Source organism: Apium graveolens, chromosome 4 (genome assembly GCF_009905375.1).
Source record: "Apium graveolens cultivar Ventura chromosome 4, ASM990537v1, whole genome shotgun sequence".
Taxonomy (NCBI): Eukaryota; Viridiplantae; Streptophyta; class Magnoliopsida; order Apiales; family Apiaceae; genus Apium; species Apium graveolens.
The window spans coordinates 293,620,699-293,639,355 of NC_133650.1; the positions used below are offsets into that span (position 1 = coordinate 293,620,699).

An 18,657-nucleotide genomic window follows, 5' to 3' on the forward strand; every position below is an offset into this window, starting at 1 on the left:
ATTATAACTAAGAGAATAAGATTGGTTGAATTAATATATATGACAAACATGGGATTCCAACTTCAGTAAATACTTCATTCAATAGCCTTATTGTTCTCAACCTTAGCATCCATTGGTGATGACACTAATCAGACAACACGAAACTGATAAACGCCAACTTTCATTGCACGAATACCATACTACCAGACATCCACAAAAGAGATAGAAGCTGAATAGACACCAATTATATTGAGACCCTATATGTCTATAGAATTTGACAACATTACGGTTTAAGCACAAGTTATCTATCTTGATTACATAGGGCAAGTAAGATGGTTAAAATTACCTACGAATCTTGCATAACAATAACATGAACCTATGCTAGCATGGCAAGTTCTAAATCCTTAAATTCACTTTCGCTTCATTAAGAATTAACACATTATCTTATAAGTTCGTGACGTTCATAAGACGAATACGCACAACCAATACTAGGATATCATACAATCACCACACACTAAGGCATCGAAACAATTTAACTAAAGAAATCCATAAATAAATCTGCTAGAACCCCACGATAACGATTAGCCAATAATCGGACTCATCATCAACGTGGGTTCCGATGAAAACATGGTATAACAAACATAATCTTTATAACGAATAAGTAAAACCAAGTACAAAACAAGATTAAGGTTCACAAATAAGAAAACTAGAATCCAAGTTATAACTTAAAACAAAGATTCACAAGTAAAAACAAGATCTTCTTCGTCTTCGTTGAATCGTGCTAATACGGTCTTCTTACGGCTCTCCTTGATATGTCTCTGGCTTGATATATTACTAAAAATGACCTAAAGTTATTTATATAGCATCCCTAGTTAGAAGAGAAGTCTTCCAATTCGATTTAGAGTAGAATCAGAATTCTGCATCCCGACCTGGCGCGGTCGCGCGCTTGATCAGCGCATGCGCGCTGTGCTTCTTCCAGAAATTAACTTCTTCATTTCACTTGCATATTTGAGCCGGCTTTCAACGAGCTTTTATTCCAACACCGTCTTGACACCAAATTAGCACCAAAATAATGCTAATTCACCTGATTACCTAGATAATGCCTGAACTGCAAAAACACTAGAAAACACGTTAAAACACTTAACAACTTGAGTACAAACGAATCAATTCAAAGCTTATTAGAGCATTAAAAAGTTTCATAAATGCCACTCAACAAGCATGGACATGTTTGTCAACGACATGAATGTGCCAAATGGTCAAAAACAAACAGACGACGCGGCTTATTGGAGTGTGGATAGTGCATGAGCATGCAGAGCTCAAGCTGGAGAATTCATTGTACAAGATATGACCATGCTATTTTGTGAAATGATCATGCTGAATTGTCAGATGAAATAGACATAAAAACAGAGCATAGATACGAGGAAAAGAGCCTATCATGATGTTAGGGCGTTAACACGCGCTAATAATACACGCAAGTATACGCGATCGCAAGTAATATAGAATAGATTCTAGTTCGTTCCCACATGAACTGGTTTAGGTTAACTTCAATCAATGTATCTATGCAATACTAGTATGGTTATTATCCAATAATAAGACGAATAACAAATTGAGATTATTTATACTACACTTAACTAAGAGATTATAATAAAGAACATAAACTAAGAGATTAAAGAGAGTTGAATAATATATGACACAAATGTGGGATTCTAACTTCATTGAATACTTCATTCAATAACCTTTTTATTCTTAACCTTAGTATGTAATGGTGGTGACACTAATCGGATAACATGAAACTGATAAACGCCAACTTTCTTTGTACGAATACCATACTACCAGACATCCAAAAAAGAGATAGAAGCTAAATAGACACCAATTATATTGAGACCCTATATGTCTATAGAATTTGAAGACATAATGGTTTAATGCACAAGTTATCTATCGTGATTACATAGGGCAAGTAAGATGGGTAAAATTACCTACGAATCATGCATATCACAAACATGAACCTATGCTAGCATGACAAGTTCTAAACCCTTAAATTTTACTTTCGCTTCATTAAGGATTAACACACTATCTTATAAGTTCGCGACGCTCACAAGACGAATAAGCACAACCAAAACTAGGTTATCATACAATCACCACACACTAAGGCATCGAAATAAATTAACTAAAAAAATCCATAAGTAAATCCGTTAGAACCCCACGATAAAGATTAACCCATGATCGGACTCATCATCAACGTGGGTTCCGATGAAAGCATGGTATAATAAACGTAGTCTTTATACTTAATAAAACCAAGTACGAAATAAGAGTAAAGGTTCACGAATAAGAAAACTAACATCTAAAGTTATAACTCAAAATAAAGAATCACAAGAATAAACTATATCCTCTTCGCCTTGGTTGATTTGTGCTCTACGGTCTTCTTACTACTCCTCCTTAAGCTCTGGTACGTCTTGTTATAAAAAACGAGCATAAGTTATGTTTATATAGCAGCCCATGCAAAGTAGAAGTCTTCTGGATCAAAATTCTATGAGAAACAGGATTTTCTGAATTCGACCTAGCGCGGCCGCGCGCTTGACCAGCGCAGGTGCGCTGCATATCTGGACTTTTGGCGCGGTCGCACGCTATAACAGCGCGGGCGCGCTGCATCTCTAGAAAAAAATGTTGACTTATTCTTTTCTTGCTGAATTGAGCTGGTCTTTTCATGAGCTTTTATTCAAGACACCATCCTAACACCATATTAGCATTAAAACCATGCTAATTCACCTGGTTACCTGGTAAATGCCTGAAATGCAAAAACACTACAAAAATACGTTAAAAACACTAACAACTTGAGTGCAAAATATCAATCCAAAGCTTTACGGAGCGTAATAAAGTGTCATAAATACCACTCAACATATGAGCATGCAGCAAAGGTGCCAGAACATCACTACTAGAAATAGTGCATACGACATCGGTGCTTAGACATCGGTACGTAATGCACCCGATGTTAAAAGAATCTTTAACATCAGTTTTCAATTAATCGATGTTGAATGAGAGTGTTCACATCAGTTTCTTATACAAACCGTTGTCTATGTTCACAAATAAAAAACTATCAAATCCATATTTTTAACTTTGACATCGGTCATTTTTATAAGCCGTTGTCTATGACTAATTTTTAAAAATTTGAAATTGACTTGTCAATTTTCCCCATTTTCGGTACACAAATTTCCCCTCCTTTTACCAAAAATATTGTTTTCCCCTTTACTTATTTTATTTCCCCATTTCCAGATCTCCCCTATTTCCCTCTTTTTACTCACAACCCCACTCTCTCTCTCAAACATCGACGATGACCACTATCTCCCTCTCCCTCGCCTCTCTGCTCTTTCTCACCTGACTCTCTCCCTCGCCTCTCTGCTCTTTCTCTCCTTTCTCACCACTCCCTCTCACAAACCCTAATTTATAACTAATACAGAATCGACACTGAAATTTGACCTAATTAAGCACCAAATCGAGTTTCAAATTGGTAAGGTTAACTTAAATAGTAGTTTTGGAGCTTGAAAGGAGCCCTGTATCGTTCGATTGAGTTTCAGTTTCAAAATTGGTTTGGTAAATTTTAATATTATTATATATGTAGTTGGTTAAGTTGGATGTTTCTCCCCCTCTTTTACCGTCTTTCTCTCTTATTTCGTTTCTCTATGTTTTACTTTTTCTCTCGGTTCTATTTTGTAGATTTCCCTATTCGCATTATTATTGTTAAGTTTTGCTAGGTTGTTACAGGGAGCTCTATTCCATATGTGTTCAACAAGTTAGCAAGGATAAGTCTATGCTGGTAAGGTGTTTCAACTTTTTATGTGCGAATCTAAGAAATCTGTATGTTTATAGAGGTATAGATGCATGATTTATTCACTTGATATTCATAGGGTTTGATATGTAGTGCGGTTAAGATGTTCCGACATATTTTTCAGAATTTTAGTCAGTGATTAATTATAGCAGTTTCTTTTCTCTCTACTTTTACAGATTTCTTGAAGGAAAAAAAACCATTTATCTAAATTATTGTTTGAGAAGATGACTGCAATTGGTAGAGTGCTGCTGTTAGAGAATGATATTCTTCATGGTGAGGTGCAGCAATTGCTAAGAGAGGGGCAATATATTGATAATACTTATCCAAATTGAAAAACTCCAAAGTCGGTTGAGGAAAAACAAGTGAAAAAGCATAAAATGTAGGTAATATATCAAAGTGTGTACATATATATTATATTGTTGTGCAACCTTAGGTTGATTGATCTTGAGCTTTTTACATATGAGGAGGCTTATGATGCAATTCTTCGCATTGGATCTGCTATCAGAGGTCGTGGTGTTAATCCTGTAAGTAGGAAAAGATGATTCGTTTACAAGAATATGATTATTTTTAGATTAATGTGTTCTGCGATCTTTATATTATTTTTGCGATTGTAAGCTTAAATGTAATGAGTGATGTAATTATCCGTATTATTTTTGTGATTGTAAGTCTCCTGGTCCTGGTGCTTAGTCTACACTTCGTGCTCTTGCTCGTTCAGGATTACTTATGATATCTTAGCTACTGACAAGTTCATATGAACAAAAATGTCTCTTAAATTATATATCTAGAGTCGTTTGGCTGTTGGTTATGTACGTGACCTACTCTTTGTTCCAAACTCTACCAGAAACTACGTCATCACAAATATGTTTCCTCTTGCGTCGATGACTATTGCAAAATCTTGTGATTTTTGTGAAAACAGGTTTCTTATAAGTTGCGCTCACAAATTCAACTCTTTTTGGTAGTAACGAGTTATTGTAATGGAAACAGAAAGTTCTATTAACTTAGATACAAAGAAATCCTGCTAATACATATCCAAATATTATAATTTTAACCATTTTTTGATCTGTAGTTTATGATTCTATATAGCAATTATTTTTAGGTTTCCTTTATCTGTCTTGTTGCGAGGGTACTTCACTACGTAATATAGTCAACAATGATTTTGTTGAGTTATTGTGGATAAATGTTTATTAAATATTATGTCACATTAGTTTGAACATGTAACTTTTCCGTGATGTTAGTGACTCAGTGGTACGTGTTAATGTGTGTTATGTTTTTGCAGAAATAAAGCCTGCTCAGGCTTCCTCAATGTCAATTACAAAGACATTTGAAAATTCTGCTTCATTTAATCTGAGACCCCCACCAGTAGATCGTCATAAATCATTTGATGAAGATGATCTATCAGTGAGGCCTATTACCGCAAAGAAAGTAAACACAACTTTGATTAATGCCATATCATATTCAATAGCCGATCTGCAGATTGCAACAAATATCTTTAATGTTGAGGATCTTATTGGCGAAGGTTCCACTGGACGTGTTTATCGGGCTCAATTTGATGATGGCAGGGTATACTCTGTTTCATGTTCTTAATAAGTGTTTGCATCTCTGTGTTATAGAGTTCTTAAGAAACCAAATGGTTGATTGCCATGTCTGTCTGGTTATGGTTTTGCATTCGTTTAAAGTCAATACTCTATAAGGTTCTTGGTGATTTTCTGTCTAAGCCAAGTAAATAGTGACTTTAACCGATGCAGGTTCTGATTGAAGATTTAACAGTACCTAAGCACCTCTTAAAGTTTCCATTCCTCATTTTATTTCACAGAGATGTTTGCTGGTTGTAAACAGGATTTATCATATTTCTCTTAATGAATGATATATAAGATATTTGCCTTGTCAATTTATATTCAATTTTAATGCATGGAACTCAAGTCAATAATCTTGCTCAATTAATTGCTTTTAGGTATCTGCATGAAGTTTGCTCTCCTTCTGTTGTTCACAAGAACTTCAAATTAGCCAATATATTATTAGACACAGAGCTAAATCCTCATCTTTCAGATTGTGGGTTAGCGGGCCTTGTTTTAGATGCAGACCATGTATTCCTTTGCGGGACACCAAATGACCAAAAATTATTGATAGTTTATCATTAGTTGCAAAGAGTGCTTCGACGTGTATTCCTGTAGCCATAGTGTTTCACTATTTTTGCAGGCTTTGAACCACAATGCAGGTTCTGGATACAGTGCACCTGAGGTTGCAATGTCTGCCCAATACACTATAAAAAGCGATATATACAGTTTTGGAGTGTCCATGTTGGAGCTTCTTAGCGGACGAAAACCATTTGACAGGTTTCTTGTTTATGCTAAAGATTCTTGTAAATGTTGACGAGTGTTTAAGTTGCTTGAATCTGATGTAACTTGTGATTTTTTTAACATCAGTTCTGAACCGATGTCTGATCCCATATTTCTAGCAGTGCATGCCAAATTGGCATATTATGTTGTACGAGAAGCATGATCATGTATTGAGATCGCGTAGAGATGTCTACCATAAGAAAACACTAAATGTCCATACTAAAATTGACTGGACGTGCTAAACCGCCAAATCATGCTAAATTTCTTCCTCCCTTATAAAACCAAAATATCCACATAATTCAAATACAACAAACAACATACATGGGTTGCCTCCCAAGAAGCGCTTTTCTTTTATGTCTTTGGCTAGACGTGGAACCAACCTTTTTACTTGAAAATTTTACACCACATTGTAAAATTCTGCTCTGCATCTCCCAATGGCCATTTAATTATCTTTTTTGGAGCTACATCCTTGATGACAATTTTCAACCTTCTCCGATCCTCGAAAGAACCTATTCCAATGATTTGTAGCAAGATTTGCATACAAAAAGAGTTGAAAATATCACCAAAATCTGACATACGCCATACAACACCTATCCTATTCTTCACTTGGATCTTTAACAAATTTTCTTTCTTATCCAGAGGTAATTTGCTGACATGATGATAGACAAAGTCAAAGACAAGCTCGAATAAACCTCCTTAGAATGAGAATGCATCTTCAATTCCAAATCAGGTGGTTCTTTAATAGATGGTCTTGGAGGGTCGACTTCTGAAGATATCACTTTCAATGACTCAAAACAATTCACTGGCTCTACTTCTTGTGAATTAACCTCCACCAAGATTAAAGGTTCCTCTTCCATATTCTCATATCCAGAATTGAGAATATTCATGTGTTGCTCCAATGTATCTTCATCTGAAGTATGCTCTAATTTATCAGAAACTAGAACATCAATAGAGTTTGCTGAAGATTCATGAACATATCTTTCAAGATTAGATGTCGTCCGACAAACCTCTACCTCTTGTTGGCTTTCAACTAACACATGTTCCAAATTTTCCCTCGCATCATCAAGCTCTTGTTGTTGATATTGTAGAAAACATGAGTAGTTAAGGTCTTTTATTCACACCTTCCTTTCCATTCCTATTTTTCCTAGGTGATTTTACCTTGTTTGCATTCTTAACATCTTTCAGCTTATGCTTAAGCTGCTTCTTAGTCATTAAACCTATGTTTACTTCAGCTGTCTTTTCATGTTTAAGTTTGTCAGAAGTTAATCCCTCTTTAACTTCTGATTTCTCATCATCAGACTTTACTGCTACAAACTTAACAGGTTTTAACTTTGGCTTTTGCTGAACAACAACAGGCTTAATTTCTACAGTTCCTTTATCACTCTTATCCTCTCCATAACCTAAGCCCTCTTTCCAGTTTTCACTACTTAGCAAATTTTGAGTTGTTCTGCCAGAGTTAGTCCAAGTCCTGATAATCTCTCTTTCCTTTTCTAACTCAGTTTTTAGAGATTCATTCATTTTTAGCACTTCATCCCTAACATAAAAAGCATCATCTTTATCCTTCTGAGTTTGATGGAACATAACTAACTCTTTTTCTAAGAAATCATTTCTTTTCTTAAAAGCAAGATTTTCAGAAGTTAATCTTTCACATGTTAAAGTTTGATCTCTATAACTAACAAACATGGTTTTAAGATATCTTCTCAACTCATTAATATCATCAGTATGAAAAGCATAAGTAGTCTGAGGTACCTTTGATTCAGCAGCTTCAGAACTGCTTTCAGCACTTGTTTTATCAGCATTTGCCATCAAAGCATAATTCTCCTCACTTTCAGAGTCTGAGGTGTCTGTCCAGCTTTTCTTCTTTGTGACAAGAGCCTTGCCTTTGTCACCCTTCACTTTCTTGCAATCAGGAGATATGTGGCCTTTCTCACCACAGTTATAGCATTTGACATTGGTATAATCTCCTCTGTCAGACTTTCCTCATCTGCCCTCAGACCTTCTGAAATTCTTCTTATTAGAACTTGTGCCTTTCCTGGAAAACTTCTTTCCCTTCCTGAACTTCCTGTATGCAATCTTTGTGATCCCTTTCACCATAAGAGCACACAGCTTCATCATCTCCTCATCAGCATCAGTCTCAGGCAAGCTTTCAGAATCTGAGTCATCATCACTTTCAGAACTTGATGACTCAGTATCAGACTTTGTGAAAAGAGCTTTACCCTTGTCTTTCCTTGAGGTAGCTGCCTTGGGGGATTCTTCTTCAGCCTTAAGAGCAACTGTCCTTGACTGTCCTCCTTTCCTCTTGCTTCTTTGTTCCATCTCAAGTTCATGAGTCTTGAGCATTCCGTAAACAATAAACTCAAGTAACAGATAGGCTCTGATACCACTTGTTAGGTCACACACACACTGTAGAGGGGGTGAATACAATGCAAAGTACAATCAAATCGAACTTTAATAACTCAAGTAACAGAAAACAAACAATAAACTCTGTTACAGTATGGAACTGTTACCTCTCAGTGATGAACAAATATCACGAGAGCTGCTAGGGTTACAATGAATAATCTTCTCGAATATGATAACACTTATAGTGTAAACCCTATGTCTGTGTTTATATACTACACAGTTACAAGATAATCGCTAATTGATATGAAATATAATTCTGCTTTCTAAAATATATTAATCAGGTATCTTTTCTTCCAAGTATTCTATTCTTCATAGAATTCCTTCTTCATGCATATCTCTTCTTATGTTTATCTCGATCTTCTTTCCTTAATCAGCTGTTGTCCTTATCTGAACGTCCTTCAGTACTTAAGTTCTGATATCTATCTTCTGATGATTATCTCCTGATAATATAAGTACTGATATCCTTAAGTCCTGACTTCCAGTAAGTACTGATTTATCCTGTTTAAGTAAGATCTGAAAACTAAACATAAATCATATGAGCCATGACATTATCAAATATATCTAACATTCTCAATCGATTCTTGCTGAGCACTTGGCAAAAGCTGATGAGATGCTAATTAATGATGATTTCAAGACACAGCTTCGAGTCACTGCATTGAGTACTAGACATCTTCAAAGTCTACATTCAACAACTCATGCAGAGGTGCATAAAATTCAGGAAGAATTGCTCAAGCAAGAAATGACTAAGAAAATTGACAAGAAAACTTTTTTCCAACCTACCTTTGACAAAGTTGCTTATATTGAGAAGACCCAAGAGAAGCAACAGTCTCAGATTGATGAAATTTTGAAAAATCAAGCTTCTCAGCAATCTCAACTCGATGAGATCCAATCCTCAGTGGAATTGCTTGTCTCTCTTCTTTTACATGCTGATGCCAAAAAGGGGGGGAAAGTACTTAAGTCCAAATACAAAACTGTTAAGACACTGAAGGGGAAGGATGATGAAAAAGATGACCAGGGAAACTCTGGAATGGGTGGAGGTCATAGTCAAGGTAGAGGTCTCTCATCAAGAAGAGCTGAAGCTACAAGTCATAGAACAAGTTCTGATACTGGAAAAAGAATTACTTCTGATACTAGTAAAATGATAAGTTCTGATGAACTTTTGGATCTTGATGAAGAAATTTCAAGACAGTTTTTTTCTGAAAGAAAATCCAGGAATGGACTTTGAGAGTCTATTGGAAGAAGAAGCTAGACTTAAGTCAGAAAAATTTAACTCTAAATCTGAAGTTTCTGTTGCTAAAAAGAAACTTCCAAAGGCCAAAGGCATTGTGATAAAAGAAAGGACAAATATTGAGGCAACCAAGGCCAAATCACAATTACAGATAGATCCAAGGTCCAAGGGCAAAGAAAAAGTTGGTGAACCTATAAAGGTTTATGTGCCTCCTGTGGATGAAGAAATTTATGTTGAAGATGTTGATCTTACTCTGACTTCAAGAAAGATTTCTAAGACAACCTCTGACATGGCTCAAGTTGTTCAGAGTCAAGATTTAGTTAGTTCTGATATTACAAAGAAGCAAGTAACCTCTGACATAGCTCAAGTTGACTTGATATCAGAAGATAAATCAAAGGAAACCTCTGACATTGCTCATGTTAAATCCTCAAAGTTACTCCTACCAGGATTCACCAAAGCCAAACAGACTCAACCTTTGAAGACTACAGCAAGTGGTTTTGAAGCAAGAGTGGTTACTGGAAAGGAAGCAAGAGATAAATCTGGATTGGGTAGTGCTGATGAAAGAAGAGTACAGAACACAACCAATGATCCAACTTCCTTAAGTGAACCAGGTGTTGGAGCAACTCCTGAAAGATTGAATCAACTAGAATCTGTACAGATGGTTTATCATACCTACTTGAAAGAACACATCTTGTTATACTTCATGACAGATGGTAGGGTTTACCATATAAGGGAAAATGCTATTCCACTGAAGTATTTTGAAGAACTGGAACATGTTTTATTTTTATTTCAAGTGAATGACAAAATAACAGAAAGTGCTGCAAACTATTTGAAGACTCAAATTCAGAGACAAAAAAGGCTTTATTCTGTAAAGTCTGACAACACATATCTTCCAAAGTACATAGATCACAAGGGTGATATTGTTGAGATGAAGCCTAACTCTGCTAAGATTATAACTACCTTTCTGGGTTATAAGGCTGTAGAATTCAATCTTGATTCTGACAAGGCATATTTGATCAGACTGGATCAGGACATAAGGAAAGCTAGAATAAATGATCTCAGGACTGCTATCTTCCAAACTGGTGAAGATTCTGCAGAGCTTAAAGATGCTAAAAGGAGGATGATTGATGAACTCAGATATGTTGAGAGATGTTTGTTAAAGAACTATCTCAGAACAACTCCTGACATCAGAGAGATCAGAAAGTGAAGCCAAGTCAAGATCTACAGCTACTCAAATTCTGATATGAATACAGACTAAAGTTGTTATCAGAAGTTAAAGTTGGTAAAGCTTTAAGGACTGTAAATTGTAGTTATCTAGTCAAATTCTCATGTATTTGTACTTAATGTTTTTGACATCATCAAATATTTGTTAAACTTGTATATTATGCTAATTTACAAGTTGGGGGAGATTGTTAGATATATTTGATAATGTCATGACTGATATGATTTATGTTTAGTTTTCAGATCTTACTTAAACAGGACAAATCAGTACTTAACTGAAATCAGCACTTATACTGAAGTCAGAACTTAAGTCATCAGTACTTAAGGTTCAGGAGATATTTATCAGAAGATAATATCAGGACTTAAAGGAAACGTTCAGATAAGGAAGGCGGCTGATTGAAGAAAGAGAAGATCGAGACAAATGTAAGAAGAAATATGCATGAAGAAGGAATTCTATGAAGAATAGAATACTTGGAAGAAAAGATATCTGATTGATATATTTTAGGAAGCAGAATTATATTCCATATCAATTAGCGATTATCTTGTAACTGTGTAGTATATAAACACAGACATAGGGTTTACACTATAAGTGTTATCATTATCGAGAATATTATTTATTGTAACCCTAGCAGCTCTCGTGATATTTGTTCATCACTGAGAGAGGACAGTTTCATATTGTAACAGAATTTATCGCTTTGAATAAAGTCTGTTTTATGTTACTTGTGTTATTAAAATTCGATTTGATTGTGCTATACACTGTATTCAACCCCCTCCTCCAGTGTGTGTGACCTAACATTAAACAAAAGAATTTAACATCGCCAAATAAAAGAAACCGATGTCTAACTCAGTATTTTACATCGGTTGATAAAAGTACCCGATGTCTGATGGAGCATTTCACATCGGTTAGACAACATAACCGATGTCTGATCTAGACTTTCACATCGGTTTGTTTGAAAGATTTTTAAAAAAATGTCTTTAGAGCTTGTAGGTTTCATGTTTTAATGGATAATTACCCCATTATATACTCATATTTACCTAGAAATACTGTAATATAAGCTGAAATTTGTTGCAAAGACATCATCTTTATTCTTAAAACCGATGTATAGCACTGTAATAGACATCGGCTGTGAACCGATGTCAAAGGCTGATGACATTTAACATCATACGCGAAGACATCGGTTCAGTTTTTTTTAACATCGGTTCTGAACCGATGTCTGATCCCATATTTCTAGTAGTGACATCTTCTCAATATTAGGACCACGTACTCTACATTTCTTATCTGCAAAAAATGCAACAATGGAATAAAACTGTTCTCACATCAAAACAAACATTAAATCTTACAATTTGGAGAATTAAGTTAATAGGTAACGCACACATGGTACTGTTAATATCTGAAGGCGTAGAAGATGGTTTTGTGTTCTTCGCCGCTACACTGTTATTTTCTACACCTGTCATTCCCGAAATAGATGATTGTTGAACAAAAAAAAACGTACAGAGTTATTAATATACATTTCTAGTAATGGAAGAAACTGATTAGGGGAAATAATGAAATAGGAAATCATAACAACTTATTGAAAACAGATTTATTAAAAGGCAACATACACATGAGGTGTATAAAAATCTTCTCAATATTGCGACCACGTATTCTACGTTTCACGGATGCAACCAATAACACGATGTAATGTTAAACATATAGCAAATGCAACAGAATATACAAATTTCGTAATTTCAGTATCAAGTTATAATAAAACGTACACGACGCATTGGTAATATCTGACAATGTAGCAGCTCCTTCCATGTTCTTAGCTATTGGAGTGTTATTTTCTTCAAGTGTAATACCCGAAATAGGTGAAATTGATACACTGCAAGGAGTGTTATTTGATCCACCAACATGTTTCAATCCTACACTTCTGCTCATATGTTTCAAATCTAGCAATCAACAAATATCACAAACAATAAAATTATACATAACATCATTCATCTGCAAGGAACATTGGTACAGAAAGTGAACATCTGCACGGAATATTTGTAAAGAAACTACACATACTTGTGAAGGAAGATCTGTTGCTTCTATTAGACGATACATCAACAACAAAGTTAGAAGGTTTGTGGGGGGAGGGGGATCACGTAAAACATTTGTCTTCTTTGATTATGGCTGTAAAGGAGACATAATTCCTACTACAAAATGCATATGTTACACATGATTTTCAAAATTAATTTATGTAACAGATAAGATATTTATGATATGGAAAACTTATCAGACAATATTATAGAACCTGATGTCTGTATATTTGAAACTGTAACACTGGGACTGAGATTTTCTTGGCCAACACAAATATTTCTACGCTTCACAACTAAGTTTATGAAACGAATATAAAAACATGATTTAGATTCAAATCTACATACGATAAGAAAGACAAAGAAAGATACAATACACGTCGAGTTAGGAACATTCAAACTTGGGATGGGATGCAACACAGAATATTGATTTGCGTCCTGATTTGATGAATCTCGGCTACGAATCAAACGTTTCAAACCTATGGATAAAGACACAAACCAACCAAATTAGATAACAGTTAATGTGCATAATGATTAGCAGGACTTTATAATGAAAACAAACCTATAAGTGAAGTCTTTGCAAAGGTTGTTTGAGAGCGTGAATCCATGATTAATAGCAGATCACCAGAGTATGGAACGAATGAGAAGATCAGAGGAGGCTGGAGTTATGCAGCAGTCTGAGAGAAACAATTCAAAAAAAATTCAAACGTACTATTCATTTGTTACAATCAAGGACTGGGTTATGTGTATATTATGTTAGTTTCTAAAATGGGTTATAATGAATTTAAATGTGAAAGATCCATTAACATGTGTATAATATAAAGTTTTATATGTAAAAAAATAAAATGGATCATGGGTCATGGGTCATGGGTAAATTTATGGGTAAATCTTATATGGGCAATAATAGTTTTTAAGATTATATAGATTAGATATAAATGCGTGATTCGTTAAAATTAGTAAAATATAAAATCAATTATCGGAGATTGTGAAATGAATGAATCAATCGAGTAAATTTCCGAGAAAATAAAGATTAATTTAATTGAAAATTTTATTCAATTATTAGAGATTAGGATTTAGAGGCATATGATAATTATTGAATATTAACTATTATATTGAATTTCAATTTTGCTTAAAAAATTAATTTTATTAATTTTCACTTTTAATCAAACTGACCGATTTGACCCGAAGTAATCAAATTTTGCTTAAAAAAATTATTTTTATTAATTTTCACCCTTTAATCAAACTGACCAATTTGACCTGAAATAATTGATTTTTGACTAATTTTTTGAAAAATATATTTTTATCTGATGTGTGATCAATCGATCAGACTTGTCCGAACTATCATTAATTGATTAAGCGGGCAATTCTAGGTATAATATAAATAAGAAAGTGACGTAAAGGGTGGATAGATCTACCGGCGGGGTTTAGTTGAATGGCAGCTTCAGTTGTTGCCATGTCAAGTAAAGCCCTTGTGCGCTCTTGTATTTTACCTCAAAATATCATCCTCTTCAATTCAAAACTAAGTTCAACTGCCACCCTTTTCCGCGTGAATACTCTCTCATGTTTCTGTTGCACTTCTCTTAACCCTAAAGACCTTTCTCTCCAAGAACAAGACCCCTCTTCTAAAAAGGTGAACTTTTCATTAACCCTCCTTTTCTTAATTGTTTTCTGTAATGGTTACAGTATAAAATGTTGATTTTGTGATATGGGTTGTTGATTTTTTAGGGAATTTTGAAGCCTGGTTTGTATCTTGTTGGAACCCCTATTGGCAATCTTGAAGATATTACTCTTCGGTTAGTGCTAATTACTGCCTTTTAATTTAAATGTCCTACTTTGGTGTCGGTTTCGAGTTTCGGTTTGTGCTTGTAATTGTGTTTTCTTCATGCTTTTTGCAATGTGATTGAAGTTAATAACCTTTGAGGAATAAAAATATATTGAATTAGTATTAATAACTGGATTAGTCGGTCCATGTCCTGTTAATTTTGCATCTGGTCTATGAGCATGTCGATTATTGAGGCAACTTAAGGATAGTGTCTGGTATTGCTTTAATACGGGTATTGCGATTTGAACAAGTTCTATGGATTATGCTAATTTTATGGTTGTATGTTTGCTAGTGCTCTGAGGGTTTTAAAATCAGCTGATGTCATACTTTCTGAAGATACAAGGCATTCAGGGAAGCTGCTTCACCATTACGACATCAAAACCCCTCTTGTACGTCATATTTTGCTTCCTTGTGGAAATTGTTGCAGTAGACTTTTTTTTTCTTTAACTATTTGTGTATCTAATTGTAAGCTTTAGAATTTCAGCTGAGTTATCACAAATTCAATGAGTTTCAAAGGGAACAAGCTGTGTTGAAGCGGTTGCAAGAAGGTGAAATTGTCGCTTTGATCAGTGATGCTGGAACACCCGGCATAAGTGATCCTGGAATGGATTTGGTAGGAAGTTTATCTTTACCGGACCAATGATTCTTTTTCTTTTTTCTTTTTTATTGTCACGTAAAAGTCAATAGGGTATCTGTATGGCTGTGGCTGATACAAGAACTATGCTTTTGCTTAATATCGTTCTTTGTTTTATCTCTCTTCACAACCCAGAAAATGTTATCAATTGGTTTAGTTGCTTATATATAGGTAGGTTCACATACTCTCTTTTAGGATCAATCACTAGCTTAATATAAATCTCATGTGTAGGCTGTAGCTGATAGGTTTTCTTTAATGAACTCATAGCTATATGGCGCAAGTGATTGTACCTTCTACTGCACCCAATTACAAGCCTTCTTTGTATTTGTAATCTTAAATGCAGGCTAAGTTATGTACGGAAAAGAACATACTCGTTACGCCCATTCCTGGTCCGTCTGCTTTAGTAGCTGCTGTTTCAGCCTCTGGATTGCCGACTAATGAGTTCACATTTGGTAAATTGCTTACTTGAACTGTACACTATTGATAGTGTAGATAGCTTGGATTTGCAGTTGCTAAGATTCAGCATGTGTGCAGTTGGATTTCTTCCTAAGCACGCAGGAACAAGGAAAGAGAGGTTGTCGGTTTCTGCTAATGAAGCAACTACCCAGATATTCTTTGTCCCTCCACACAAGCTTTTCCAATTTCTTGAAGAGACTTCTTCAGTGTTTGGGGACTCTAGGTATAAATCTGTATCATATTTATTACTAATAATTTAAAATTTGATTTAATTGCACCAAGTATGAGGATGTCGCTAAAGATTTTAAAGCATATTTCTTCTCATGAAAAATGTAGAATTATGACTAAATCTGGATTTGCTTCAGGAAATGTGTCATGGCTCGGGAGCTTACTAAGATACACGAAGAGGTGCATATGTTACTTTACTAATGTACCTGTTATATAATGATGATTGTGTAGCTTGATTTACTAACCAAAAGATAGTTTCTCATTAGTTCTGGCGTGGCACCTTAGGTGATGCAAAAGTAGCGTTCTCGACTCGCACGCCAAAGGGGGAGATAACATTCTTGATTGAAGGAAAGGCGATTTGCATTGCTGAAACATCATCAGAATCCCAGCTAGAAGTTGAACTTGGAGAATTGATATCCAATGGCCACAGTCTTTCGGAGGTATTATTTGCTTCATTTTGTCTTTCATTGTTTAAATTTGTATTTGTATGGATTGTTGGTTTATACTTAGTAGATGCTTGATACATGGTATGTACAATATGTAGTTTATAGATCTATTTTTAATAAATTATTAGAATTCAGAGGTAGAATGTTTGGTGCACGATATTTTTGAATATTATAGTAACATTTTAATAGCCTGGAATTGTTAAGTTCTAATTCTGTATTTTGGTTTGATTATTTAGTTGTGGCATGTTATCAATTATCTGTTGCACACTGCAAAGAAAGTATCATACAAAACCTAGGAAGCACCGACACTGATACGGCGACACGGGACACGTGACACGGGGATTCGTCAATTATCAAAGTGTCCTGGATACGGGACACGGCAAAAAAAAGTAAAAATAATATAAAAAATATAAGATTTGTATATGTCAAATATGGATTCCTTGCTAAATGAAATGGTAGTCCAGAAGAATAAAACATTCTTGCAATTTCAGCAGTCAATTGTTCTCTGGCTTCATTATTAAAAGCTTTCTCCAAAGCAGAACCACCTTCAGCCCTCCTCTTTCTTGTTTCCAATCTAGAGCCCAACATTGTAAAAGACAGAGAGACATAAAATTAGGGTTAATATAAGATGGTTTGGGCTTTTAAAAACTGGTTTTGAGCTTTTTAAAAATGATTTTGGGGTTTTTTATATGGGCCGGGTCAGTGGGCCGTGTCGATCGCGTGTCGAACCCGTGTCGGTCGCCTTTTTCTGTCGACACATGGCGTGTCAGACACGTACTCAGCCGTGTCGGTGCCGTGTCGGTGCCGTGTCGCCGTATCGGCCGTGTCCGACAGGCATACGGCATCCTTTTTGGAGTGTCGGTGCTTCCTAGTACAAAACAAAATGATATTTCAGCTTGTCCATAAATGAAGTTGTATTCATTTTTCTAGAACTAAAATTTTCTTGGGAAACAAATTTGGTCTCTGTGCAAGTCTTTCTTGACCCCCTAAAAGAGTAAGAGCCTGCTTTGTGCTGATTGTGAAATATTGTCTTTTATCAGGCTGTCAAAGTGGTGGCTGCCGGAACCTCAACAAGACGAAAAACAATATATTCGCTTGCACTGAGAAAGTTTGGGAAGCAAGCTGAGGCAGAAGACAATACGTTGTAATGGCACTCTGTAAGCGGCTATATACTGTTTACATTCTGTAGGTGACGTACTAAGCATCTTTTTTGTTTTTAAAATGATATTTTCTGTTGTCTTTATCCTGCTTAATTTACTAGGAAATCACCTAAATCATTTTCTTGCATCATGTAATTGTAGAACCACATTACCAGACATGTCGCATCTGGGGCAAGCAACTAGAGAATTTGCACATGGTTTTGATTGCCGGATCTTTTGTTCCCAAGATAATGCAGAAATTTTCACATAATCAGCTCCGAAAGAGTAGTCAAGTGTTTTGTATGTTCGTGTAAGATGACCGGAACTCTATAGCAGCTTGGAAATTGATTTCAACATTGGTTAATGGTTACTAAAATATTGTGCAAAATATCTGGTCCTAGACAAAAGTGCAGGCTTGGCTTACCAAATATAGTTTTGTAAATCTGTGGAATCTTGGGCCGAAAGTGGTCTGTAAAAGACTTGATATGTAGTTTTAGTTTCTGATGTCTAGGGTGTTGGCCCAAACTATCATTCTGTCAAATCAAACAAGTGCCATTCATTTAAATTATCTTGGTTTTATTAAAAAAACATATATCTTTCATGCAAAGAAAAGATGCAACAAATAAAATAATATGAAATGAAGTTGTGTGTGTTTAAAGTATAATCCCTACATTTACGCGATACCAGAAGACTTGAGAATTGCCGCCAATGGAATAAGTTTAGCAGCAATTAAAAAAACTATTAGAACACGTCTGTAACGTACCAGTTTGCCACTCCTTCACCAACTCCTTCAAAAATCCAAACATGAAATTTAAATTTATTATTATTGGAAAAACAGACAAAGCTCTAGGTAGCTAGCTTGCTTTCTTATGTTATTGCATGGTAGT

General features: G+C 35.2%; 1 protein-coding gene across 4 annotated transcripts; it reads left to right on the top strand.

Annotated features, from left to right (window-relative positions):
- Positions 1 to 14,389: 14,389 nt before the first annotated feature.
- Positions 14,390 to 18,319, top strand: LOC141721214 (uncharacterized). 4 transcript variants are annotated; one of them, XM_074524025.1, is made up of 10 exons: positions 14,390 to 14,675; positions 14,771 to 14,838; positions 15,160 to 15,256; positions 15,352 to 15,480; positions 15,845 to 15,953; positions 16,036 to 16,180; positions 16,323 to 16,365; positions 16,452 to 16,625; positions 17,672 to 17,820; positions 17,933 to 18,319. In XM_074524025.1, exons 1-9 carry the CDS (start codon positions 14,478 to 14,480, stop codon positions 17,777 to 17,779), a joined length of 1,071 nt encoding a protein of 356 aa, XP_074380126.1. In that variant the 5' UTR covers positions 14,390 to 14,477; the 3' UTR covers positions 17,780 to 17,820; positions 17,933 to 18,319. The 4 variants fall into 4 exon arrangements, with proteins under 4 accessions (XP_074380126.1, XP_074380127.1, XP_074380128.1 ...); XM_074524026.1 differs by having other exon boundaries at positions 17,672 to 17,816; XM_074524027.1 differs by having other exon boundaries at positions 17,672 to 17,788.
- Positions 18,320 to 18,657: the final 338 nt, after the last annotated feature.

Bases quoted from the DNA above. Each gene is read 5' to 3' on its own strand.
- LOC141721214 (XM_074524025.1), top strand. From the start codon at position 14,478: ATGGCAGCTTCAGTTGTTGCCATGTCAAGTAAAGCCCTTGTGCGCTCT. The intron at 14,839-15,159 runs GTTAGTGCTAAT...TATGTTTGCTAG, and splicing joins CTTGAAGATATTACTCTTCG to TGCTCTGAGGGTTTTAAAAT. The intron at 15,954-16,035 runs GTAAATTGCTTA...GCATGTGTGCAG, and splicing joins GACTAATGAGTTCACATTTG to TTGGATTTCTTCCTAAGCAC.